Source organism: Naegleria fowleri (assembly GCF_008403515.1).
Source record: "Naegleria fowleri strain ATCC 30894 chromosome Unknown tig53, whole genome shotgun sequence".
Classification (NCBI taxonomy): domain Eukaryota; phylum Heterolobosea; class Eutetramitea; order Acrasida; family Naegleriidae; genus Naegleria; species Naegleria fowleri.
The window spans coordinates 527,186-553,763 of NW_025407985.1; the positions used below are offsets into that span (position 1 = coordinate 527,186).

Genomic DNA, 26,578 nt, shown 5'->3' on the forward strand with positions numbered 1-26,578 from the left:
TTCATCCAATTTCTTTCCATTGTTGTTCTTGTTTGTGGAGAGATTGGTGCTTTTGAGTAGTGACAGGTGGGTGTGGGTCGTCATTGATTTTATTGAGAAGGAACATGAAGGGAGCTGGGAGACATCGATGGTTTCTCTGAGAGATTCTGAATCATGACAACATGTTTCATCATGATGAAACTAGTACGTTTAACAGCATGTGAAGAAAATAAACAAATTTCATTCACCTGACATAATGACTTCTTTGACAGTTTCAAAATTTTGATGAATACCCACTCTTGCAAACAGAGTACAACAGTGGAAGCATTAGGAAACTTGTAGTCATGGGAAATTGAGGACAAGTGAGGATACTTGTTGGCAATTATATCCATTCAACGAGATTTGTGCTCTCATGAGGACTCGTACCTCTATTCGAGATGCATTCCGGAAGAAACTTATTAACTGATTCCTGCCGATTAAACAATCTAAAATGGTAATTCTCTACTTAATTATTCCACTTTTGAAAGCGTGTCCGTTTGTTCAACAACGATTTCGATGACCACCACTTGTAACAATCCCATCTCAAGCGAATTGTCTTTCTCCGAACAGTAAATAGAAGAAAGATCGATCATGTTGAGGAACCCTCAGAAAGACCACGTTTGATTTCCACAGAGCAGAACTAATATTATTGAATTAATGTCAATGTTAATTGGAGACACCGATGAGCTTTTAAGAGCTCTCACTTGTGATAGGACTTCTTTTGAAACTGTCAAATGTATCAACGCTCGTGATGCCACTCTTAATCCACCATGTTGAAACATCAGAAAAGCTTGCTAGTCGTCGAAATGACCGTGTTTACGCAATATTGTAAACTTCTCAAATTGAAAAAAATCCAATAAATTGTTTTAATAATATTCAGCCTTAATATACTTGTCATACTTTTTCATAAGGGCTTCTAATGCGCTCTTGGAAAGTACAAGTTTTTCTCTTCTTAGCATGTCGTAGACATTCAAACCATTTACGGAAATATAATCTGCATAGTGTAAAATGAATGATCCCTTTTCAAAGTTTTTGTTTTTTTCCTCGCCATCAATTAATAAAACTCCTCTATCTTTCAATTCCTTTGGATGAGAATCGGCATCTGGGAAAAATGTATTCTTAATGAGACCAGCAATGTATTTGGTCTTGTAGGTGTCCACTGAAAAATCGTCAACAATGATCAACTTTCCTTGTTGATATTTTGTGGTGAGGGCCATACGCAAAGCAAGTCTTCTAACCTTCTTATTGAGATGATAAGCGTAGGAACGAGGACGGATTGCCATAGCATGACCACCTCCTCTAAATTGTGGAGCAGCACGATCTCCATGTCTGGCATTACCGGTACCCTTTTGTGGAGACATTTTCTTCTTCGTGAAGGCAACTTCAAAACGATGTTTTGTTTTGTGAGTACCCTGTCTTCTCTTTGCTAATTGCCACTTGACCATCAAATATAAAATGTCCTTTCTTGGAGTACAATTAAACAAGTATGGATGAAGTTTAATCATCTCAGTAAATTCTCCTGTTGTTAAACTTTTTACCATTGCCTCTGGTTGAATTTCAAAGGATGGAATGACCGACTTACTGGCATCCATCACTTTCTTGGTACCTGTAGCAATATTGGCAGAGAGTGCTTTGGCAAGAGCCATTTTGTTAATTTTCTCAGGGTTAACGAGTGGAAATTTGTGCTTGTTTGGAGTAACCACGTGAGTGTTGATGTGGTATTTGGTTTGTTTGTTTCCTGATAGTGTTGTTTCCGCTGCGGTCATGAAGGATGATATATGAAAGTTTTTCATAGAATGATTGTTGTTGTTGTTATTGAACAGCACGGAAGCCATTGCTCCATTCACCATGATGTTGTTGTTGTTGCTATTACAACTAATCGTGCCAGTTACGGCTAGCCTCTTCAACAAGAATTTTGGTGATGAAGAGGACGAAGAAGGAAGAATTCGTTTCAACATTTTTTAATTTTTTCGATTCAGTCCATTATTATTTACAACCAACAAATTCTTTTTTCTTTTGATTGCGCTTCAGTTGAACCTATAATAACAACAAGGGGCTATCCGTATCATGACGACAGGGATTCAATAATACCAAACCAGAAAAATCAACAACAACCACCATCCTTTCATTGTCTGCCTCTCTCGTACTTTTATGAGAGGAGACCATCCGCATATATTCACGCAAAAGAAAAATGCAGCAGCCTCAACCACAATCTTCTTCCTCCTCCTCATCATCGTCTTCTCACAATCAACACACAAACAATAACCACGCGGCTCATCATCATCAGGAAATTAAAACAGCGTTTGTGAAATCGGTGCTGCAACAGGATGACCAGGTGAAATTTCTGGTTAACGTCTATAAGAGGCATGGACCAGGAGGTTTGATGCCATCCTCTTCAACAACAACAACAAATTCCTCAAGCACGACAACGGGAAATAACAGCAAAAACACAACAACAACCTCCTCAAGTTCTAATAGTACTTCCTCCTCGTTGTCATCAGGAAAACAAGCCTCATCCTCGGAAAAGAGTGTGCCGGCATCAAAAAGTACAACAGTTTTTACCAAGAAAGAAAGTGAGCCAGTTTTAATGGCCTTGATCGCCCACAAGGACGTTCCAACAAATGTTGCCATCATGTTTTTGGACTATTCCATGGATAACAAAACGTTCCGAATAAGAGATTTCCAACTGATCAAAAAGCACGATTTTGGAATTAAAATTGTAGATGAGATTCACTTTGATTTGTACTTTAAAAGCCAAGCTACAGTGTACAATCTTCAGAGTGAATCTGCAAGTACTCAATGGGTGGTCGTTTCTTCTCTCATAAAAGTCTGTAAACTCGTAAATGATCAACCTGGCCATCCTTCATTCACAACAACAAGTTCTACAACATCTGCAACGACATACGTTTCGGATTCAATTTCATCTCAACCCCTACTAGATTTACCTCCACCAAAAACAGAGACAAAAGCGAATAATCGTATTTCCCTGCTAAAGTCCACAGCAGAATTGTCATTATCGGAATTTCTTGTGGATATGGATGCTCTTCATGACGGAACAGCATCAGACAATGAAGAAAGACAATGGCATCACTACTACACGCAACGTATGCAACGAGACAAAGAACAAAAGAATAAGTCAGAAGACAACCAGGACATTTCAATTGACATGTTCAAAAAAGCTAATAGGCAAGTATTGCCTTCATCATCAAACGGCTCTAGTACTCCCACTGACATTGCCCAAAAAGCAACCATTAACACTTCTCCGAATCCATTACAACACGAGGCTTCTCGAAAAGACAACTGGATTCAAAGACAACTCAAAGCAAAAGAAGAAGAATTTACGGAAATTACACCTCTTTCGGTTGTGGTCTGCACCTGGAATGTGAACAACAAATTTCCTTCACCGGACACAAGTTTAGCAAAATGGCTATTATTGGATGAATTTGAAGCTGATATTTACTCCATAGGTATGCAAGAAATTGACATGACAGCAGGAGCTCTTCTTAAGGAGGAAACCGAAACTGGACAGGAATGGCAAAACCTCTTCATAAAAACATTTGCAGAGGAAACCAAACAACACCGATACAAATTGATTACTGCTCGCCAACTTGTTGGTATATATCATTGCGTTTTGGTTAAGGAATCTTTGGCCAATGAAGTGACAGAAATAAGAAACTGTGCAGAAGGTGTTGGCATTATGGGTATGATGGGTAATAAGGGTGGTGTTGGAATTCGATTTAAAATTTTCGACTCTACATTTTGTTTCATTACAGCCCACTTGGCTCCTCATATGGGTGCTGTCGAGAGAAGAAATCAAAATTTCCACGATATTTGCAAAAAAGCAGATTTTGGAAATCCATTCCTATACAGACCTGACCAACATGAATTTTTCTTTTGGTTTGGAGATTTGAATTATAGAATCAATCAACCAAACCTTATCGTGAGAGAAAAGATTAAGAAACAAGACTACAAATTCCTTATGAAATATGATCAACTAATGATCGAAAAGAATGCACAAAACGCCTTTGTTGGCTTCTGTGAAGGAGAAATTACCTTTGATCCAACCTACAAGTTTGATAGTGGCACAGACACCTATGATACCAGTGAAAAGGGCAGAGTGCCATCATATACAGATCGTATTTTATGGAGAGAGGATGAAAGGGGAAGAATTGTTCAAAAATCGTACAAATCATTCAAGGAATATAAAATGTCAGATCACAAGCCAGTGACCTCGTGGTTTGAGGTCGGAGTGAAGAAGATTGTAGAAGAAAAGTACAAGAAGTGTTACTTGGATATCATCAAAATGCTGGATAAGCTTGAGAATGACATGTTGCCGGAAGTTGCAATTACTGGCCAATCCATCAATTATGAGAATGTGAAATACGATGAGCCCATTACACAAACTGTCTGTTTGCATAACACTGGCCAAGTGGTTTGCGAATATCAATTTGTACCAAAACCTCAAGAGTCACAGCCATGTAAACCCTATGTGACCATTCAACCACTTGAAGGATATGTAATTCCTGGAGAGACTGAGGAAATTAAGGTTACCATTCAAGTTAATTCTCAAAGAGCGCCAAAGTTATTGAGCGGTGATGACACCATTGACGATATTTTAATTCTCCACTTGAAAAATGGTAGAGATCATTTCATTTCTATCACTGGTAATTATGTCAAGTCATGTTTTGGATCAACACTTGACCAACTTGTCAAACAAAAGTATCCAATTCAAAGAAAAGATGACGGACTGGAATTATCAAGCTTTGAGAAAGATCTCAAAGTTCCTAAAGAGCTATGGAGACTCATCGATTTACTTTATCAAAAAGGATTGAAAGAGGAGGGGTTATTTAAATATTCTGGAACTGCTAAAGAGGTTCATTACATTAGAGATTGCTTAGACGAAGGATTACCAATCACAAACCCAGTGTCTTGTCACTCTATTGCTGAAGCTTTGATAACATTTTTAGAGTCTCTCAGAGAACCTGTAGTTCCATTCAAATTTTATCAAATGAGTCTCAATGCAAGTGCAAATCCAGCAACCTGCTACCATTTGATTTCCATGTTGAATGATGCTCATTGCAACACATTCCACTATTTGATGTCTTTCTTGAGAGAATGCCTCAAACACAAAAAATCTAATGGTCTCACTCAAGACGAGGTTGCCATTATTTTCTCTCGAGTTTTAATTCGACCACCACACCAAGATAAACCTCACACTCATCATGATGAATCATCCAAATATTTTGAGGAGCAACGAGCAAGAGCTCAGTTCATTAGCCACTTTTTGAGAGAGGGTAAATTATGGTCGAGAGATGATGTATTGAGAGGTGACGAGCTGGAAGATGAGGATGACATGTTTGACCATCATGAACAAGAAGAAGATGAAGATCACAACTCTTCACTTTTAGCCAATGATCAATTGACTATCTCGCGCCCTCTACCTCCATCTCCCTCAAAACCTTCACCTGTATCTTCCTCCACCTCTTCTTCGTCACAACCATCCTCAACAGCCACTACCACAACCTCCACCACCTTATCCGCCGATGAATTCTTGTAAAATTCTAGAACTATTGAACCATGTCACACTTTTTCTAGTGGTTTTTGAACTAGTTTGCAAAGTTGCAAAGGAAAATAAAAAGTTCACCATTTCACTGTTTTTGAAACCTCCCGTTGTTGAACCATCATGCAACGTCACGCATGTGTTCATTCATGGAAGATTTTGCAATTTCAATTCTCCTTGACCAATTCGAACACAATACGATCTCCATCAACCCCGTAATGAACGTTTCCAAATCAAAACAAGTTCCAAATAATCACCTGCCTCAAAAAAATGCAAACAAACAATATCCTGAGTCCTTCCTTGTCGGTTGACACGAAATCTTTCCTATCGCAGCGATGCATCAACTGTTGTAGCTTTGAGGGAGGGAATGAATCTTTGATGGTCACTAGTGGTCGCGACAGCGCTCGTAATCATGATTCCACCACCAACACCACCACCGACCAATCATTCAACACTATTCGCTTGGACCAACTTGAACAACAACCACCTCATCATCATCGGAATGAAGAGTTTCATCCAGCCATTCTGAAGGGGTCCTCACCATTATCCTCTTCAGAGCCTCTCTCATTGGATCATATGTCCATTCCCATTCAAGAAACAGACATTACCTCAGAAGAAATTAATATCAAAATTGCTCAACTGGTTTACAAGGCTTTTCCTCATCGTTTTATGGGAGGTATCTTTTCAAATTCAAACGAGTCAATTTCGGAAGAGGATTTTTATGAAGAATCAATGAACTCGCCAATTACCTCCGAAGAGGAAAATGGCAACACCACCACCGAACAACAACAGCTGCAACCACAACAACTATTGACAACATCAATTTACTCTCCCTCATCACCATTTCATTTCGATCACCATCATGACAGTCGTATTCCTGTGTACAATTATGAAAATAATGATGATACCCTCAATGGTGAAGAGGATGACGAAAAAGTTCAAAGTGGTAATGAAAATGATAATACTTCTGTGGGATCTTTCTCGAGTGGAATACCTTCGGATATGGTCACTTCGACGACCATTTCTGCCATCGAATCACCAACCATTAATCCTCATCAAATCATTCACGGAGATGGTAATAATCCACAACAACAACAACAATACTTGATTGATTCAATTCCTACATCCACAATCAACGTTTCGTGTTCTCTATCTCGAGATTCACACCATGAAAATGACATGGCTGGGTTGAATGAAAAGACTAGGAATGATCATGTTGAATTTTGGCAACTCATTCTTCAGAAATATATTCACATCAAGCAATTAACTGGGGGTACTACAAATCGATTGTATTTGGTACATTTTCTTCGTCACAATCATGACGACCACAATGGGGAAGAACAACATCATCACCAAAACACCAACACTCTTGACCACCTTTCAAATCCAAAGAAGGTTCTTGTGCGTTGCTTTGGGCAAAACTCTGAAAATCTCATCGATCGTAAAGCTGAATTGCACTACATTCAGCAAATTTCTTTACATTATCCAGAGTTGGCACCGTCCATTTATTGCAAATTTCAAAATGGGCTCATCTACAGATATTTTGAAGGGATTGGACTTGATGAGTTAGGTGGAGCTAAAGATCATTATTTGCAAATTGCCAAACTTATGAAGGCAATACATTCGATTCATGTTCCGTCGTTTCAAAGTGAGTCTTCTTCTTGCAAGCCTCACCACAACAATCACCGCAACGCACACCATGTTAAACCTGTTGTGTTTGAGCGAACTCATCGTTGGCTTGATCTTTTAAAAAGCAGACGTGAGGAATTTAACAAGAGTAGTGACTCCATTCCAAGTGTGCTTGACATGGATCAGTTAGAGAAGGAGGTCAACCTCATCCAATCCTATTGCAAAGACTTTCCAGTATCATTTTGTCACAATGACATTGGAGCTCACAATATTATTTACAACGAAAAGGAAAACCATTCCTATCATTTAATTGATTTTGAATATTGTGGATACAATTACTCTGCATTCGATATTGGAAATTTCTTTTGTGAATTTGGAGGTTTGTGTATCAATCCACAAGCATTTCCAACTAGGGAACAACAAACACTCTTTTTGCAAAGCTATTTTGAAGGATCCTCTGTGAGTGAGGAACAATTAGAATTATTCAGAAGACAAGCCAATGTCATGAGTTTGGTGAGCAATTTACATTGGTCTATCTGGAGCATGTTACAACACATGTTCTCAACCATTGATTTTAATTATCTCGAATATGCAGAACGAAGAATGCAATGGTATTACAGAATCCGAGATGAAACTCTTTCTCTCATTTCATTGAATCATGATGATGAAAAATAATTCTTGTTTCCCCGTGTGTATTTCTACTCGATAATTTCTCGAGATCATTGTGACAACGTTCCATATTCACCTCTACTAGCTGCCGTAAATGTTCATCAATAGTGTGAACTTGGAACTGCAAAATAAATTCTTACGAAGTTTAATTGACAACTTTCTGACCTTTCATCAAAAAAAATGTCTTTACCATCCAACATCCCACCACCCCCTCCCTTGTTCACCACTCCACCCAGGTCATCGATCAGCAGCGTCGACGACCACACAACGTTGAGTTCAAACATTCCTCCTCCTCCTCCATTTGCATTCTCTTCGAACTCGGTCACCTCCGTTCCGCCTCCTCCTCCTCCGTCTTCCATGTCTTCTTCATCCACCACTTCAAAAAAGTACTATCTCTCCAAAATGAAGAAGGACAAGACAGAGACACGTCACACCCTGACCATTTCCAGTCAAGCAAATGAAGCCATTCTCAACTCAACCACCACAACCACCATTCATCCGGAATTCATCATCCGAGATCCCTATCTTTCCGAATACATTCCTTCCGAGAATCAAAAAAAACAAATCAAAGTACTCCTCATTACCACTCCGAGTGTTCCCAACAAGGGTCATTCCATTCTCGAAAAGTGTCTCTCCGATTGCATTCAACAGAGTCATGACTCGAGAGCACCCGATCTTGTCATTACTCCGGAGCATTGGATTTCTTCGGGATCATGCACAGTTCCACCCTCTCAACATTCGGAAGTAATGGAAATTGCACGAGTACTTTCTCGTTATCATTGTTATGGATTTATTGGAATGACTTTGGTGGAGAATGTCACAAATTCAAAGAATTCCAAGTCATTTTCGGTGGAATATCAACGATTCAATGTGGTCACAGTGATTAATCCAAAGGGACAAGTGTTGGGAGTGTACAAGAAACGACATCCGACAGCTCATGAAACTGCTCTCTCCATCGGAGATCGGGTCGGAATCTTTGATACCATATATGGAAGAATTGCAGTCTTGATTTGTTTTGACATTGAGAGTGAAAATATTTTACAAGAAACCTTACTGTATCAACCCAAGATCATTGTAAATCCGACATTTATTGGAGGAGGTGGACTTTTTGATTCAAATCTCAATTTAACACCTCAAGATGCAGAACGATCGAGATACTTTCAAATTAAAACCTCTTTGGAAGCATTTGGAAGAAATTTCGAAAAGACTTGTGTGGACTCGAGAGTGACAATTATTCGATGTGACACAGCAGTCATGTCAGGTGGAAGAGGTACTCATCAATTGATGACACCTTACTCAACCATTTATCCTCCTTCTTTTTATAGAAATATGGATTTTTGTTTTTATGTGGATTTAGATGTGAATGAGAATGATTTTTCACATGAAACGGCAGCTCCACCTCGAGATCGTTCCGATCAAGCAGATAATGTGGGTGCAAGATATGTCATGTATTCAAACGAGAGACAACGTTCAGTCTTGTTGAATCGAAAAGATGTTGTTCATGAAAAGGATGTAAAAGTGACAACGACAACAACAACACCTTCTTCTTCGTCACTTGCGGTGAATCCTTTTGGTGTGAAATTTTATGGTCACAACAAGTATATTTGTCATGATCAGGAACGAGTGGCCCTCGTGAATGCCGATGTTTTGTTTTGTAATGAAGAATTGGATCGGCTTAATATTTATGAAACTTTTGGAGCTTTCATTGAGGATATTTTTGTGAGATTTGACAAGAAACAATTACTGATCATGACCTCAGACCACATGTTGAGAATTTTCACCCTATTGGACGATGAATTGAAGTTAAAAGCTTGTAACAAGTCATTTCTCAAATTTGAAAAGCAATTTAAAATTCCTTTGTCACTTGAAGTGACCAGTTCAGAGAATGGAGATGATACAGAAAGGTGCGACAACAACAAGCATATTGCAATATGTCGAAAATTCTGCTCGTTTGGAAAATCTTCTCAAAATCCCACTCATTTATTTATTTATTCCTCGAATGGCATCTTGAGAGTTCAGTTAACATCAACAAAGTTCAATAATCGTGAGGAATTGATTTCTTTCGATTCATCCAACTACTATGTGAACAAAACGTCTTGCTCTCAACAAGAGATTTTAACCTTAGTAGATTATGAAGAAAGTACTCAAACTTTATATTTCTTATTGTGGAACACAGAGAAAAAGAATGAATTGTTGCTTGCTTCAAAATGCTTTGGCCATGATCTTGATATTCAAGAAACAACGTCATGCATGATGGTTATTCTAAGCTCGGTCACCATTGATAATTTGAACCTAACCAAAGAAGAAGAATCCACGTTGATTCAGGTACAGAAAACATTGGAAAGAAATAACGAGAAGCATTTTGTGATCACTTTTAGAAACAAACATTCTTCTTTTGAGAAAATGCTTCCTCTCACTTGCAATACACATCCTAAACCCTCTCTTCACCTGATGGAGAGGCCTATCTTATTGCCACAGCCTTGCACCTGTGTATTGCCTTTAAATTTGTCACAATATCTGGCTGCAACGGTGGAGGGAGAATTGTTGTTGCTTGAGACAACATTGCAACAACAGCAAGACCAAGTCACACCTTCTGTGAGGCATCATTTTCATCGAATTCCCATTCACAAAGCTCGAAGAATTTTGAGTATGCATTTCAACGAGATGCAAGGATGTTTGGTCATGTTTCACGAAGATGCAACAAGTGAGGGAGTTTATCAAAGCCTCACACGGTTTGGAACGAATCGGTTTGTGGCAGACCTGTCCAACTTCTTCGTTTGAAGAAATTTGAAAGTCAAGTTTTCATAAATAAATAATATATTATTAATTAGAAATGCAATCGGAATAGATGAAATGGCAGAATTTAGTACTCATGAACAACAATTATGTGTTGCTGCTGTTCGACTACTTGTTGTCAAAATTTGCAACGACTCTTGTCACAGTGAATTATTCTCCACAGAATTTTCCTCTCAAAGAATTTCCTTAAAGGTCTACTTGGCACAACGTTTAAACACCTCGAACGCCACAAACACTCCCAGATAAATAAAGCACCCCAAAGCAACACATCCCAACACAATAGCAGCAACTCTCATGCCTAACCTTGGCCCTATGGTATAAGCAAAGGCCGTATTTGCATCATTTTGATCAATGGTGTATGGATTAATGAAACATTTTGTAGTTGTTCCTACAGCATAATTAAAATACGTGGTTGACATTGCATATGGCAATGTAATTCTTGTTTGATTCAATCTGCTCGTTGTCGTATTAAATGAAGAAGGTAACATCACAAGTACTTGTGATTTACAAAAAGTTCTGCAATTTGAAATGGTCGTATTACTTGGAACAATGTCCAAACCATTATTGATACAATCATTCGTACAATTCATTCGATGTGTTTGAATCAAACATGGAACAGCTACTGTTAATTCCGTTAAATCTATCGAGTTGTCCGCAATTCCTCCCAATATAATGGAAATCAACCCAAACACACAACAAATTCCGAGAGTAATGATGGCCCATATCGATGTTTTTTGAAACAGAAAAGTGATGATGGCCTTCCTTCGTTGTACATTTTTATTCTCCTGTCCACCACTACCATTGCCCGATTCCAAATTCACCATGATGGGCTGTTGTTCAATGGGTTTCTTCTGAAGATGGTGAGCCATAATGCTGCTGCTTCTGTTGTTCGTCGTGGACGATCCTGAAGGCTCGTTCACCATTTTGGAATAGCGGCCTTGATAGTGATGAAGAGTGCTAATTTTTTAAAAAGGAATTTTTTCAATTTTTTTTTAAAAAAATAATTATTGCGAGGCCTCGTTATTATCCTTTTTCTTCACTACAAGCTTGTAACAACAGCAGTCGTTCGCTTTCATTATCCTTTTTCTTCTGTATAACCTCACTCAGCTGTCCTTTTTGTGTGTGTTTGCAGCCAGCGTATACTTGAGAGGCATGTGTTCGTCGTCGTCAAGACAATAGTGTATCACCGATTATTTATCTTGTTGAACAAAATCATCATTCCGGAACTTTGACGTCATCATCTTCATCTCTGATTATTATTTATTTACCGGAAAAGTAAATTTAAATCATCATTAAATCAACAACCAACACCACACCTACGGATCATAACAACAATGAACGAATATGTTGCAAGCTATTTACTCAAGAATAACTTTATGCTCACTGCATTAGAGTTTTATCAAGAGTTATTGGAAGAGGGTCTTGAATTGAAAATCCTCAGAGATTACTTTGAAAATAAGGAATATAAAAATGTACAGGAAAGTACAAGTAGCAATGGAGGCGGTATGATGATTCAGGTCGACTCCGAACATACCAAAGCTCTTGAAGAGCAATTAAAAAAGAAGGATGAAAAGATCTCACTCATGGAATATGAAATTAAACTATTACAGTCCGATATTGTTAAATTGAAGGGACAAATGAGAGAGGCATTCACATCAACTGTGAAACGATCTCACTCTGAAAGCGAAGTGAGTGAAAACGGAGGAGAAGAATCGACGAGAGAGGATGGAATAACATCCCCACCCACAAATCAAGAACAAAATGGAGAAGGATCAGCCGAGAGCAAAATGGCATCGGAACCTTTAACCATACAAGAAAAACAAGTTATTAATTACCTCATCAAGGATTATTTGACACAGCAAGGATACAAGATTAGTGCAATCAGTTTCTCTGACGAGGTGCACGAGATGGACATGTTCAATCTTGATGAAATGCTTCCCAATCATACCAATGAAAATGATCTTCCTCTAGGATTACACTATTTGTACAGACATTATTATAGTTCTGGAGACAAGACAAAACAAAACATGAAAGACACAAAAGCACTTCGAGAAGCACTTTCTCAATTGGAAGCCAAGGATAAACTCATTCAGAATTTAGAGAAATCTATACAGCGTCAAGACAAGACGATAGAGAAATTGAAAGCTCAAAATAAGGCACTCGAACAAGACATGTCGAACATTAAGCAAGAAAAAGACAGCAGAGAGTACTTCTGCTGTTACTTCAACAGAGAGTCACCACGAGGAGACTGAGACTGATACTCTCAATAATAGCACCGATTCAATTTCGAATGATGTCATGGTTTTGCAAGCCAAATTGAGAGAATATGAAAACCAAGAATCAAGCATTGTGCAAATTGTTGGAGAAAAATTGCCAACTCTTTTGGCAGCTGTTAAATCAAACGAGAGACAAGAATTCATGCCCATTCTTACAGCTACACTACAAGCACACCCTGATGCAGAAGTGAGGGAGACTCTTTCCGAGGCGTTGTTTAATCTCGTCAAGAAGCCAGACGAACAGGAGCGCCAAATGATCATTAACGGATGCATTACTTTGGCAAGACGTATTTCTCCTGACCGATTTGAGAAAGAAGTACTTCCTCAATGCTGGAAACAAATGACACACAAATACACAGAAAGAAAAGATTTTGGTTGCCGAGGCATGTGGTGAACTTGCACATTATGTTAAGGCCTCTCTGAGACCAACCATGCTCTTGTCTACTCTTGCAAAATTAATGGAAGACAAGACCGATGAGGTGAGAGAATCTGTGGTGATCAACTTGGCCAAACTCATCTCCACTTTCACAGAGGAAGAGGATGTGGAAAGTAAGAGCAAGTACTTCCAAATTGAAGAGATGACGCTCAAATTTTTATACGACAAGGCAGAAACAGTGGAGTCAGCTGCCATTAGACTTCTTGTTCCAGCACTCATTACGTGGTGTTTCAATTTTGACTATTTATTCGAAAAGTTTGCTCCAACTCTTTTGAGCAATATTGAAAATTTAATCAAAAAGAGACTTAAAAGTGGTTCCAGTGCAAGTAGTGCAAAGATTGTCGTACTCTTAAAATGTTTTGGTGGAGTTATTCCATACCTTCACAAGATGATGCTAAATACCATGCCGGCAGATATGAAGGGTGAGGTCAAAGATGAACCAACTCTCAGGAAGATCATGGACCGATATATTAATGACAATCCTCTCTCTGAATTGGAGAAGACCAAATCTGCTACATGGAAAGGTTTATATTGGTTGTTGAATGTTTGTATTCGAAGATTGTTGTCCATTGCTGCTTCGGTTCATGTGGAACATACTAATGTAAGTTTGACATGTTGTTGTTGTTTGTTCATGTGATGTCTAATTATGACTTTGTTGAATCACACTATTTTTGATTGTCGAAATCTTGCAATGCAACGCTCATACACTAACCGCAAATAGATTTGCAAAGAAATTTATTTCCTCTTCAATTCACTTTGTGAAACATTCGGAGAACCAACTATATCTAAAGTGTTTGAGCTCAAAATTATCACATTACTTGAGACAAATTCTGATCCAATCGTAGACGGTACCATTGAAGTGGTAAAGAAAAGACAAGGACGTTGATAGGTCGAGCGTCAGTCTTGTCAAGGAACGTCTGCTTCCAGTCTATATTTGTGGAACTCTACCATTCAGCCCTAAAGAAAGGATTATGGATGTGATCAAGAATCTTGTCATTAATGTCTCCATTTCTGAAAGAACTTGGGACTCGTCACACATGCCCTTCCTCTACAATGCTCTCATATCTGCTGTGACGAATGAAAAATTGAGAGGAGATGTTCTTTCTGTCGTTTGTAAATTAGCAGTGAATCCATCCAAAGTGGTGCGATCTGCAGTGGCTGATATTCTTGTTGAATTGATTCAACCATTGAGCTCTGACGTATTGTCAGCAACGGTCTTGCCTGCATTGATTACGCTCGCCTCAGACATGGAAGCTGAAATCAAAGTCAAGGCAGTAAGAGGTTTAGGCAAATTGGCTTGCAATTTGAATGAAGTGGCAGATTTCGACAAGCTAGCAACTCAAATCGAAAGCATTTTGGAAACCAGAGATCGAACCATGTTTAAAGAAATTCTAATCATGTTCTCAAAGATTATTCCTGAGGTGGAGTCCTATTTCCGTGACTTTTTCATTATTAAGAAATTGGTTTGGCTTGGCAAGCAAAACAACCTTAATAGTGATCTGAGAGATCGACGAGACACTGCCGGATATATTTTAGATAATTACAGAGCTCTCAATGGCTGCATGTTAACTGATGACATTATTGATCAGATCATTGAAGGTCTTGACTATCTTTCAAAGGATTGTGAATTAATTACTGACTCATCGGTAGCATCATTTGTCTCTCAAATGAAGGAAGAGCTTGAACACATTTTGGAACAGCATGCAAAAGAAGAAAATAAGGGTTCTACTCTAATTTCATTGACCTCTCTCTTTGAAAAGATGAAACCATCAACAAATGATGGTACTAATTCATCCATGGGATCATCCTCCATTTCCACAACCACCTCATCGACCATGACGAACTCTTCAACAGCTGCAACCAGTGGTGCCGGTAGTGGCGCTGTAAGTAGTGCCTCATCTTCCACACAGCCATCCACAACAGCAACAGGAGGCACAGGTTCAACCACCGCAACAGGTAACACTACCAATTGGCAAGGCATTTCTGGAGGGGCCAAGACCACTGACGATAGCCAAATGAAGGAAAATCTTAAAAAGATCTTTACTTTTGGTCTCATGAACACCAAGAAACAATAAAAAAACTATCAATTATTTTAATGATGACTTTATGACATACCATGAACCCAACATATCTTTGTGTAATACTCAATATATTTATCACCTTTATTGACCTAAAGGCGAGATGGAATTTTTTTGTTGTAACAACAAAATTGAGGAAAAACAGATTTGCTAGATTCGAATCCTTAATAATAGGTGAACGTGTGTGTTTGAACAATAATTTAGGATTTATTACAATTCGTCCTTGGTTGCAGTATTTGCAGCTTCTCCAACTTGAGGGAATTCTGAAAGAGTGTGGAAAGTTTGATCTCCTCCAATGACTCTATCCAACAAGACAGAGGCATCACTCACATTCTTAACTCCTTGCTTAGTGGCATACTTGAGCTTGTGACCTCTGAAGACTGCCAAGTCAAATCCTTCATTGCCGATTTCTTCGAGATTGAACACACTTTTGAGAGCAGAGAAAGCACTCGAACCAGCATTGACTTGAACAACCACATTCTCAGGGTACTTTCCGGCAACTTGTTTCAAGGTAGAAACTTGTGAATCATCTTGAGCATTAACAAATCCAATGACACACATCTTTTCACACTTCTTTGAGAAGGTCTCTTGATCCTCAATGACTGTGACCGAGTGAGTGGAGGTTTTTTCTTCTTTGGAGGTGCCACTGGGGAACGTTCACCCTTTTCAATATTGGTCTCGATGAATTGAACGAGACTGTTCTTCTTCAATGAGGCACCATCAAATTTGATAAAATCTTCCATATTATTGTTCTTAAAGAGCAAAACTGCTGGTGTCTTGTCAATTCCAAACTTGTCCAAAAACTTGTCGTCACCAACAAATGCAAAATTCACCTTCTTACTTGTAAATTCAACAGCAATAGACTTGAATAGGTTTGGATTGGACGACTTGGAACTGAAGAGAATAACCTTTGACATGGTGCTGTCATCATTTTCCTCTGAGGATGTAATAAATTGAGTCAATTCTTCTTCTGTTTCAATTTTTCTGACAGGATCTCTCACACCATTCAAGAGTGAGAGTGCAGTGCTGACAAGAGATCCAGATTCACGTGCACCTTGGTAATCCTCTGGATTTTGTTTTGAGGACTTGAAGGTTGGAAAAACTTTGATGGTTGGGAATCCCTTAATTCCAAATCGTTGGGCCAATTCCTTCTCATTATCACAATTTACTCGTCCCATATTGACAACACCTCCAAGAGATTTGGCAGCCTTTTCATATTCTGTCGGAGAGGATTATCATTTGTATTACATGTATCGTTATTTGATGAATCACGATAAATTATTATAGAGAAATGGAAAAAAGTTGGAATGATCGGAATGATCGGCAAGATGATAAGATGGAACGAAACAAATGTCGAGATTTAAAACCATCATCCATATACTGCTTGCTCGTATTCCACAAATCAAGAGAAAAAACTCTCTCCGATTACCTACCTGGATGAAGTCTTTGGCAATGACCACACCATGGAGCAATAAAAGCAACAATCCATGGAGCATCGCTATTCGTTACTAGTCGATCAAAGTTATATTGGGTTAAATCAATGACGGAATCATCCGAGCTGCTCGTTGCTGCATGAAGAAAGGATGAAGAGAAGAAGGCAACGATGAGAAAAGAGAGGAAGAACAGCTTGTTTTGAGGAGCCATTTTTTTTGATTGTCGGAATTCTTGAAACACGTGTTTCGGAATGTAAGGTCAACTGCCAAAGTTCCACAAACAAATGTATTCAGAATAATAACATGATTCATTTCTACTCATCTCGTTCGTTTTTTGTGATTAAAAATAAAATTTTGCCGACACCAGGGATCGAACCAGGGACCTTAAGATCTTCAGTCTTACGCTCTCCCAACTGAGCTATGTCGGCTCACATTCATAGTGAAACAGAATCCAAATTACAGCAAGCCCATAACAACAATCTTTGGGAATAATCACACTATCATTTCAAAGCAAGAAATCGAAAAGAATAAAACATATAAGCGAATCGAGTTAACTTCCAAACCAACATATAGTTAATGTAAACCATGAAAGTGGAATGATAGCCCATATCTTATATTTTCTCTGAAAGTGATTCTTTGTGTAATCAATGAAAAACATTCCAGTCAATTCGAGATTGTGCTTCCTTCCTCGAACGTGAATTGAAATTAGTATTCGTACGGATTTTTCAAAACAGAATGTAAGCCATTTGGATCAACACAATGTGGGTGGAGATCAAATGCTGATTGATGAACTAGTAGTGGGCTTGATATCATGATGTTGAGTAGCAGTGATTTTCCAATTCCTTTTCCACCTTTTGCAATTAGTTCAAATATTGCTTATTACCTCCTTTTTGATCCTGAAATGTCCACTATTAATTTAATCGCCTCTTCACGGTGTTTCATGCTAAAACTCCTCTTCTCTACTGCTATCGGGGGAAGTTTTGTCAAACCTTTAAGTGTTTGTTGAATTTCTTCATCTCAATTTGAAACTTGCCGTCCAACAGAAATTGATGGATCCACTTGACAACTTTCTTGTATAAAGCCAAGTCAAGATAATTCGCGTTTCTGATAGCCACAGATACATCTTTGGATGAGATGACATCTCTTGCGACGGTATAGAGTTTTTTCCATCTAATGAAGAACTTGATCAAGAGCCAAGTCAGCACCTCCTTTTGAAATTGGTTCACATCACTTTTCCTTAATTCGTTCACTAACTGGCTCCAAAAGCCATAGTGAATATTGTCTTGTCATCAATTCATTGATAACCCAGAAGACAATAGTTTGACAAGTGTCAGAGAGATGAGGAGTGATATTCTTGTTATAAGTGCTTCTCTACTGCTATCGGGGGAGGTTTTGTTGATCAAGGGCATGTTTTACACCCTCCATCTTGATAACCTCAACAATGTTGTGGAGAGACAACCCTTTAAAATCAGATTCATACAAAGGCTTCACATTATCGACAGACAACCCAACACCACCGATAGATTGAGGAGAAGTTAACACGGATGCCACTTGTTGGGCGTGCCAACTCACATAATCATTGAAACTGAGAGTCGTTCCTTTTCCACTTCAAATTGGTTGAAGAATAAAGAATCATCAACAAACGTCGAGGATGGTCGTTGTGCGCAACAGTTGTAAATCAAAAGGAAAACCGTGCGCCTCATCTTGGAAGGGTAAAATAGCTTGTTTGCTCTTTCATCGTGAACTGTGTCGTTTCTTTGAATGGGATGATGATCTCTTTCAGCTTCGGTGACTTCCCCTTTCACGATCAGTAATTTTTTTTTTGCTAAATTATTATATAAAGTCTTTCAATTAATTTTCTTAATACCTTAAATGACTCTGCAAATCTGATAGTAGCTATTAGAGTACAGTGCACTTATAATACCTTCCATGTAAATCTGAATTATCCAAGACCAAACATATGAAGAGTTCAATCCTTTTCCAGCTCTTTCTTTTTTTTTCATTCTATATAGAATAGTTATAATAACAGATTCTTTGCTTTCAATTATGGTCTTAGACTTTGTTTGTCCAGCACCTGATATAGCTGGACTATTTATGTTCAACCATTGAAGAATACTCAATGTATGTAACACGGCCGTTCGTCCACTGTGGAATCTTCCAAAAGGAAATTCGACAAAACAAAAATGAAGGGGTTTTCACTCCATCCATATATGTATGTTCGCTTCTACTACTGCCCATATCTTCATCCAATTTTGGGTGGGTTCTTCTTTGTCCTCTCGATCCAACAAACGAACGCAACAATTTTCCAATCGATTATTTTAATAGTAGCAACAACAACATCCAAAAAAAATGGCAAATTACGAAGGAGTGTATCGACTCGTTCACGAGCAATTGCAAGCTCTTGATAAGGATTTGTTTTATCATAACATCGGGCACACGTTTGAAGATGTGCTTCCTGCTTCTATTCTGTTGGCTAAAGAGGAAGGCCTGAATGAGGAAGATTTGTTGATTGTGTAGGTGTTGTATTCTTGTTTTTTGAAACACTTTCAAGTTCTTCATTATGGTGCTGATGATGAATTGATCTACTCCGATCATGTTGTGATCATTGGTTCATGGAATGGTATCATGCAATATTTAATCACGACTCTATCTTATGGATCCAACAATCTCATATTCATCCATATTCACCATTCATCATGAACCAATTCGTTCCAAACTTTGAATCATATTGATACAACCCGATCAAACCACACAACAGAAAAACAGCAGCTCTATTCCATGACACCGGTTATCTAGATCAATATTCAAAGAATGAACCAAAAGGTTGCGAACGAGCTCGTCAATACTTGCCTCAATTTGGTTATTCAGAGGAACAGATTGAAAAAGTTTGTAAATGCATTATGGCCACCATGGTTCCTCAAAATCCTGGTGATTGTCGTTTGTGTCAAATTGTGTGCGATGCAGATTTGGGTCATTTGGGTACGGATCTTTATTTCTTAAAATCGGAATGTCTTCGACTCGAATTGGAAAGAGTTTACAAAAAGCCAATTGCGCCTCGCGATTGGCACATTTCTAATTTGGATTTTCTTCAAAAGCATCAGTACTTTACAAATGCTGCAAAGAAATTGATGCAACCTGTCAAGGAACAAAATTACAAGCTCAACGAATGTTTGGTGTATGGTGAAAATAAATGATGCAACTTGAGATTTTCCATCATATCTATCATTAAAGTAAATAGAATGAAGAAGGAAGTATTCTCTTATTTGATTCGAGAATTCATCCAAGTCAAAATTATACCCAGATTGATTTGTGAGATTCCATCACTAGCTTTTCATTTTGTTGCAATTCTTCATTTACAAACTCATGAAATCCTTCAAAGAGATATGATGCAATTTAATGAATGGCAAGATGAAGCGAAAAAAGAAGGTTGAATTTTTACATGATGAAACACCTTTTTTTTCGTGGTCTCTTCCTCCAAAGGTTCTTCAAAGTCGTTCTCACTTCTCTCACCAGTGCTGTGAGTTGCATCAGACACATTCAATCCTTGCTTGGCACTGGTTTCTATGAATGGAATGGATCCTCTTCAGAAGGAATTGGAAGGAATTTCTGGCGACACTATAACATTCGAAAATGCATTGATAAGCTTAATTTATTGCTTCCCTCTATCTCAACAATTAAGAGCTATCTTCCCGACTTGTCTTTTGGAAAACTTGCTGACAATGATTTGAAAGATGTTGTAAAGCTAACGCAATGAATAATATTAGTCTTTCGAAGATGTAAACAACAAGAATCGTTTAGTTAATTTTAAGGAACAAATGGGTTTGTGTTCTGGCCAAACATCAGAACTTTCGGTGTTTGTTATTTATTCCCAGTGGTGTAAATATCCGTACAAATTTTCATTAATATAACATATCAAAGGAAGAATTTGATTAGATTTTGGAACAAGTGAAAGATATTATGAAAGACCATACAAGTCCCTTATCAATGTCCCTACCTAACAAATTATTAATGGCTCTCCATTTCGTCATTCAATATAATGGAAGGAATAATTTGGTTTGTCTATTCAATACATCAGAATATTATGTCAGTAAAGTACTGGATGAAATGCTTCCTTTTTTAGTAGAACTATTTGCAAAATATATTCCAAACAAGAAAATTCATGAAACTAGAAGTCGATTGCATCCTAAATTGAAAAATATTATTGACGGAACGATTCATAAAACTCGAAAGCAGGGTGGTATAGATGTAGATTATAATGGTCATTATCGAAGACATGGGAAACTTATACAAATTTTACTTGATTATGAGGGTTATGTTGTTTCATTTTTAACGAACATTCAAGGGAAAGACATGATTCAGTTATCGCAACATATAATAAGCATTTCAGGAAAATAATTGGCAATGATTTTGATTTGGGAGATCCAGGTTTTGAATGAGTTGGCTATGTTGTGTCAGGATTCAAACCAGTTCATCTGAAAACGTGGTCGCAATTTGTTTTTGATACTATATCAAGGAGAGAACAAGTTTTGATTGAAAATATTAATAAGTCCATCAAAGAATGCAAATCAGTCAACAAAGAAGACACCTTCAAACATGGGTCTCATAGACTACTTGCTTGTGTATTTATTTCTATTGGCCTTTATAGCATGAAGAGAGGTTGAAGCTATCATCAGTTTTGCTAACAAAACATTATTTCAAAGCAGAGTTGGTGATCTCGATTGCTTCTCAAAAGAATGCTTCGTTTGTGAAACCATTGGGTGTTGTGGATTTCAAATTCTGAATTATCCATTCTTTCTCTTCCGTGATATGTTCTGAACGTAGTGAAGGGCATGAATGTTTCGATTGTAAACAATTAAAGAGTTTGGTTGAGCTTGAAAAATTTTTTCCATGCTCAAAAAATTTCTGCATATTAATGATTAGTCTCTCTTTGTGTTGCTTAGTGACTTCCCACCCATTTGCACTCCCACCCACTTGCTTTCTTAAGCTTATTCAAGTACCTTTTTCGCTCATCGGAATGTTCTTGTGGTAAGGAAGAACATTGTGACAGTGCAGGTCCACCTTGATTCGAATCTTTTCGGCAAGGATTTTATTGAGCTAACTATATAATTTTGTTATTTAATTTTCATTTATTTAATTCATCATGTTTTCATGATTTTCATGGATTTATCAAGTTATTATTATTTTCATGGATTTATCAAGCAATTGCTTAAATATGACCTCACATCATGGAGTGTTCGTCTCTGCCGCCTAACTGTGACTTCTTGCGCTTCACATCATGTAGTCGTTACTTATGCCTTCATCCTTCCTGCTTTTCTCCTTTTTTTCCGATGAGCGGTTTTTGGAGTTTTTTACCTTCTCAAATCTTAATTAATGCTCGGGACTCTGCTGAATAAAGTCAATTGACAAAATATGCAGAAAATCCCACAAACACCGATCATAACCCTAAGGAGAGACCATAAACCCATTAGTCCTTCCTTTAATTAACAAACGAATTTTATTGTTTACTCTTTCGAAACATTGTGAAATTTTGTGAACTGTATCAGGTTTCTTTTCCAGGAATTTCCAATTGCATCTGGAGAAGTACTGAATGCCAACTTCATATCAGATCACAAAATGGTTAAAATTCTGCTTGACCTCATGTCAACGAACACCTTTGTTAATTCGGAAGAAGCGTAACTTTCAAGATCCCAAAAATAAGAAAGAAGTGCTGGCCATTAGCAAAGAATGTGTATCTCAAGTTAAGAATTTAGAATCTGACAACGACAAATGGCTTTTCATTTGTGATAAATTAGGCGACAAATTTATGGAGGTCAATCCACCTAAACCTCATCCTAAAATCTACAAATATAATAAGCAATATAAGAAGCTCATGTTAATACTTGATAGAAATGAGCACAGATATCCTTGTGACAAACTTTGATGACTATTGGTTAAACTTTAGAACAGGTTCCAAAATGTCTTGCTAGCGTCAAAGAGAAAATCAAGAATCATATCAAATGGAGCCATGATAAGGCTTTGAATAGGAAGATGAAATGGTGGGAACAGAATTATGCAACCAACTCTAAACACTTGCGAAAGAAAATTTACAAAACATCATCACCACCATACAAATTATCTATTGACGGAACTGAAATTAGTGACCCCAATGAAGTTGCCAACGTGATCAAGGACAAATATCAACAAAACCTCAACCTTAGAGGAAGGAATCATCAGATTGACATTATCAAGTTTTTCAAATACAAACATCCATTAATTGATAATTGCAATGACAAAATACTCGGTAGAATTACCACGGAAGAGAAAGAATGGATAATTCAGAATTTGAAATCCACAGCACCCAACGAACTAGGTTTAAGACAAAAAACTATCAAATACAAGTGTAAGGAATTACAGGAGGAAATTTATCAAATTATTGAAAATATCATTACTACTGGATTTACTCCTGAATCAATGCAAAGTGTCAGCATTCTCCCAATTCACAAAAAGAATAAGGACCACTCAAACTCTGCTAACTATAGACCTATTGCCCTTATGGACTCAGGACTTAAAATAGCTACTAAATTAATCACCAAAAGGTTGAAGGAACTACTACTCATCAAGACAAAGGTGGACTCGGATTAATTTCTGTAAGAAATGAGTTACTCGAACCTAATGTGTAAAGTCAGAAAGTTCCTTGAACAATATGAAATCTGTCTTGGATCTTCTACAAGATTCCTTTGTGAACGAATCAAACAGGAGCATGGTTTTGACATCCTCAAAGATCCAATCTCTACTTGGTATAAACCAGACCCATGGATTCCTCAATATCTCAAGAGAATAATTTTCATGAACAAATCTTCCAATATTAGATTATGGCATTCGATTGACCAATGGCATGGAAAAACTCTCATCCCTTATGGAAAATTCCCTAAAGGTTTAAGACAATTCCTGCTCTACAAAGATTGGAACAGATTAAGTATGTGGATTCCTGACCCTAAAAATTTACAAGTGAAATTAAACAGTAACATCAAACATTCCAATCATGTCACCCAGATTCGCAACATTCTCAATAGCATGGATTTTGGAAAAATCAAAGACGAAAGCAAATACTACAAATATATTGGTAACAATACATCCCTATCAAACCTCTTGAACAAAGCTACACTAATTGGTACTGATGGATCATGTAACAATATTGCTGGATACGGTATTGTAACTGATCAGAACGTTTCCATCTCAAGTCACACCTTAGGACAAGGAACTTCCTACAACAGTGAGGTTCAAGCGCTCCACACAGTTGTTAGATTGCTAGATAACAACACTCCTAGAATAGTAGTCATAGATGCGAAAAGTATTTATGAGAAGGCTCATGAACAACTCGAGGAATTACTTTCAACTCAACAACATTCAGAATTTGATTCGAAAGGAAATTGTGCCTTCCTTTTGGTTGTGTGTAAAATCTTCCTTGGAGATGAGAAGGGCGTTTTGGAAATGATCAACAATGGTCGCCTCGAATCATGCATGACTCATTCCAACAAATTTGCAAAGGAAAAATTGGAATTGTTGAAACATGTGAAAAGTGACCGTACGAAATTATTGGTATCAGTCATGTTCTACTTCCAATTAGCGTATTTGAGAAGAGATTTGGCCAATCTTAAACCTCAATATTTGAAAACCTTGCATGATTTGTTTGTGAAACATGTGATGGGTGGAGGAGACAGAATGATTGGAGCTTGTCAGAAGAAAAGTCTTCCAAAGTTAACGCAGATTTATGTGCTGGTTGTTGTGTCATTCATGCTCAAATGTTGAGTGTTTTGGGAGATGAATCCAATGATGAACAACAGAAAGTATTCAAGAAGGCACTCTCATATGAACATAAAATCAAGTATGAAAAACAATGGATTGCATTTTCGTATTACGAATTGGCGGAACATTTATATTTGCATGAGAATTGAAGAGACAGATGAAAGGTGGAGATTTTGATGTGAAACCGAATGGTCCTTCCAATTTATCATTTCTTGATCCAATTTCTAAAGAGCATCGCATGTCTTACAGTTGGACATATTGATGAGAATTGTGATTTAATGATTTTCCTTAAATGGTGCTTGTTGGGAGGCAGAAAGATGATGATTCTCTTCACTCTCTTCAATGGTCTTGGATCTAAAGATTGGGAAAAAGCTTGTCACATCGTCATTATCTTCACATTTTTGGAAAATGTAACTTTCTGTTCCAGTATATTCTGTCTCTGGTTTTTCATATAAATAAATTAAAAAGTAAACATAATTCCACAAATAATGTTCTTCCTTAATATGTTTTTCAAAGGTAATTCCTTCGTTGGCTTTGGTGTCGAATTTGCTCTTTTCCAAAGCACAGACAAAACATTTTTCAGTAATTTCCTTTTTTCGTTCTTCTCGTGCTTTTCTCAGTTGTTGGAATGAGTCGAGAATGGTACCAAACACCACGTTGGTTCTGTGACATGTATTGACATTGAATTTTATGAAATAATAGAATTCGGAGAATCAGGTAGAATGAATTAAATGTTCAATAAAAAATTGAAAAGTAAAATTTTCGAATCACATAGATACAGTGATCACTGGAACACTAGTACTTACAAAAACACAATAACAATCAATGTAAAACTCAAATCCAAAATAGCTCTTCCAACTCCAGGATCTGGTGCATAAATATTCTCCCACGATGCTGCTGTTCTAAATCCATAATCAAATGTTGTCACAAAACATGCTAACACTGTGTCACAAGTATTGAGATTGGTAGTTGTGGTGATAAAATCATAACTGTACCATGTGAAATAGAGTAATCCAAAGAAGAACATGGCAATCAATAACAACATTCCAGCAAAGAATAATTTCTTTCCATTCGAAATGACAGCATTCAATACATCAGTCAATGATTTAAATCTGAACACAATTTCAAAAAGTTGAATACTATAAACGAGTGGAGAAATTAATAAACCCATCATACTCAACATGAAATAGATAACGAAAAACCACAATTGTGTATCTCTCAAAATGTATAAAAAGAATTTCCAATAAAAATGACGATTTCTTGGAATGCTGTCCCATGTTTCACGTTTCTTCAATTTAAATCGTTTCTTCACCTCGAGTGTGACAAAATATTTCACATAGGTTACACTCAATGTTGCTGTAATGATTAATTGAATGGCACCAACAATGGTTAAAACAATATCTCCAGCAAGTGTCCGCGGTGACGGATATTTAGGAGCATTTAACACATCAAAATTAGAGTCACCAGGAACTGGAATACCACTCATAGTGTCTACTGAATATAATCTCTTATATGTTCCTAATAAGACGATATTAATCACCACACAGAAAATAAAGGAAGAAAGTCTTAAATATTCCCAAAATGAGCAATAAATTCCCAACTTGCAGAAGTTTCATTGCTGTGTGCAGAATGTGGTACAAACTTTTACGTTTGGATTTTGGAGCCAAATTTCGACGAATGTCATTGATGGATGGAATTAAGGATGAATTTTCATCCAATAATGAAAAGTAGGAGGAAGTGTCCCTTGTCGCGAGTTCTGAAGAATGGGAAGATCGATGATGAGAAATGACATCCAAATTTACAATTTCTTCAATCTTGTCTTTCATTCCAAATAGAGACTTTTTCTTTCTCATGGATTCATAGTGTTGCATTTCCACATAAAATCGACTAAATGTATC

At 37.5% G+C, this 26,578-nt stretch overlaps 13 protein-coding genes across 13 annotated transcripts; 9 read left to right on the plus strand and 4 right to left on the minus strand.

Annotated features, from left to right (window-relative positions):
• Window positions 1–884: 884 nt before the first annotated feature.
• On the minus strand, window positions 885–1,976 carry FDP41_006895 (uncharacterized protein; the record flags this gene model as incomplete). The annotated part of the gene is made up of 1 exon (XM_044710579.1): window positions 885–1,976. The coding sequence occupies one exon, from the start codon at window positions 1,974–1,976 to the stop codon at window positions 885–887; it is 1,092 nt and encodes a 363-aa protein (XP_044558998.1).
• A 233-nt stretch (window positions 1,977–2,209) lies between these two features.
• FDP41_006896 (uncharacterized protein) lies at window positions 2,210–5,575 on the plus strand (the record flags this gene model as incomplete). Its single annotated transcript, XM_044710580.1, has 1 exon — window positions 2,210–5,575. The coding sequence occupies one exon, from the start codon at window positions 2,210–2,212 to the stop codon at window positions 5,573–5,575; it is 3,366 nt and encodes a 1,121-aa protein (XP_044558999.1).
• Window positions 5,576–5,848: 273 nt separating this feature from the next.
• FDP41_006897 (uncharacterized protein) lies at window positions 5,849–7,882 on the plus strand (the record flags this gene model as incomplete). Its single annotated transcript, XM_044710581.1, has 1 exon — window positions 5,849–7,882. The coding sequence occupies one exon, from the start codon at window positions 5,849–5,851 to the stop codon at window positions 7,880–7,882; it is 2,034 nt and encodes a 677-aa protein (XP_044559000.1).
• Window positions 7,883–8,056: 174 nt separating this feature from the next.
• On the plus strand, window positions 8,057–10,657 carry FDP41_006898 (uncharacterized protein; the record flags this gene model as incomplete). The annotated part of the gene is made up of 1 exon (XM_044710582.1): window positions 8,057–10,657. The coding sequence occupies one exon, from the start codon at window positions 8,057–8,059 to the stop codon at window positions 10,655–10,657; it is 2,601 nt and encodes an 866-aa protein (XP_044559001.1).
• Window positions 10,658–10,866: 209 nt separating this feature from the next.
• Window positions 10,867–11,595, minus strand: FDP41_006899 (uncharacterized protein; the record flags this gene model as incomplete). Its single annotated transcript, XM_044710583.1, has 1 exon — window positions 10,867–11,595. The coding sequence occupies one exon, from the start codon at window positions 11,593–11,595 to the stop codon at window positions 10,867–10,869; it is 729 nt and encodes a 242-aa protein (XP_044559002.1).
• A 411-nt stretch (window positions 11,596–12,006) lies between these two features.
• FDP41_006900 (uncharacterized protein) lies at window positions 12,007–14,270 on the plus strand (the record flags this gene model as incomplete). Its single annotated transcript, XM_044710586.1, has 4 exons — window positions 12,007–12,878; window positions 12,946–13,264; window positions 13,308–13,985; window positions 14,106–14,270. The coding sequence occupies 4 exons, from the start codon at window positions 12,007–12,009 to the stop codon at window positions 14,268–14,270; spliced, it is 2,034 nt and encodes a 677-aa protein (XP_044559003.1).
• An 85-nt stretch (window positions 14,271–14,355) lies between these two features.
• FDP41_006901 (uncharacterized protein) lies at window positions 14,356–15,459 on the plus strand (the record flags this gene model as incomplete). The annotated part of the gene is made up of 1 exon (XM_044710587.1): window positions 14,356–15,459. One exon carries the CDS (start codon window positions 14,356–14,358, stop codon window positions 15,457–15,459), a length of 1,104 nt encoding a protein of 367 aa, XP_044559004.1.
• A 213-nt stretch (window positions 15,460–15,672) lies between these two features.
• FDP41_006902 (uncharacterized protein) lies at window positions 15,673–17,106 on the minus strand (the record flags this gene model as incomplete). The annotated part of the gene is made up of 3 exons (XM_044710588.1): window positions 15,673–16,064; window positions 16,118–16,681; window positions 16,896–17,106. The coding sequence occupies 3 exons, from the start codon at window positions 17,104–17,106 to the stop codon at window positions 15,673–15,675; spliced, it is 1,167 nt and encodes a 388-aa protein (XP_044559005.1).
• Window positions 17,107–19,244: 2,138 nt separating this feature from the next.
• Window positions 19,245–20,089, plus strand: FDP41_006903 (uncharacterized protein; the record flags this gene model as incomplete). Its single annotated transcript, XM_044710589.1, has 2 exons — window positions 19,245–19,408; window positions 19,654–20,089. 2 exons carry the CDS (start codon window positions 19,245–19,247, stop codon window positions 20,087–20,089), a joined length of 600 nt encoding a protein of 199 aa, XP_044559006.1.
• Window positions 20,090–22,482: 2,393 nt separating this feature from the next.
• FDP41_006904 (uncharacterized protein) lies at window positions 22,483–22,815 on the plus strand (the record flags this gene model as incomplete). The annotated part of the gene is made up of 1 exon (XM_044710590.1): window positions 22,483–22,815. The coding sequence occupies one exon, from the start codon at window positions 22,483–22,485 to the stop codon at window positions 22,813–22,815; it is 333 nt and encodes a 110-aa protein (XP_044559007.1).
• Window positions 22,816–22,922: 107 nt separating this feature from the next.
• Window positions 22,923–23,516, plus strand: FDP41_006905 (uncharacterized protein; the record flags this gene model as incomplete). The annotated part of the gene is made up of 1 exon (XM_044710591.1): window positions 22,923–23,516. The coding sequence occupies one exon, from the start codon at window positions 22,923–22,925 to the stop codon at window positions 23,514–23,516; it is 594 nt and encodes a 197-aa protein (XP_044559008.1).
• Window positions 23,517–23,546: 30 nt separating this feature from the next.
• FDP41_006906 (uncharacterized protein) lies at window positions 23,547–24,683 on the plus strand (the record flags this gene model as incomplete). The annotated part of the gene is made up of 1 exon (XM_044710592.1): window positions 23,547–24,683. One exon carries the CDS (start codon window positions 23,547–23,549, stop codon window positions 24,681–24,683), a length of 1,137 nt encoding a protein of 378 aa, XP_044559009.1.
• A 272-nt stretch (window positions 24,684–24,955) lies between these two features.
• Window positions 24,956–26,551, minus strand: FDP41_006907 (uncharacterized protein; the record flags this gene model as incomplete). Its single annotated transcript, XM_044710593.1, has 3 exons — window positions 24,956–25,343; window positions 25,487–26,198; window positions 26,323–26,551. 3 exons carry the CDS (start codon window positions 26,549–26,551, stop codon window positions 24,956–24,958), a joined length of 1,329 nt encoding a protein of 442 aa, XP_044559010.1.
• Window positions 26,552–26,578: the final 27 nt, after the last annotated feature.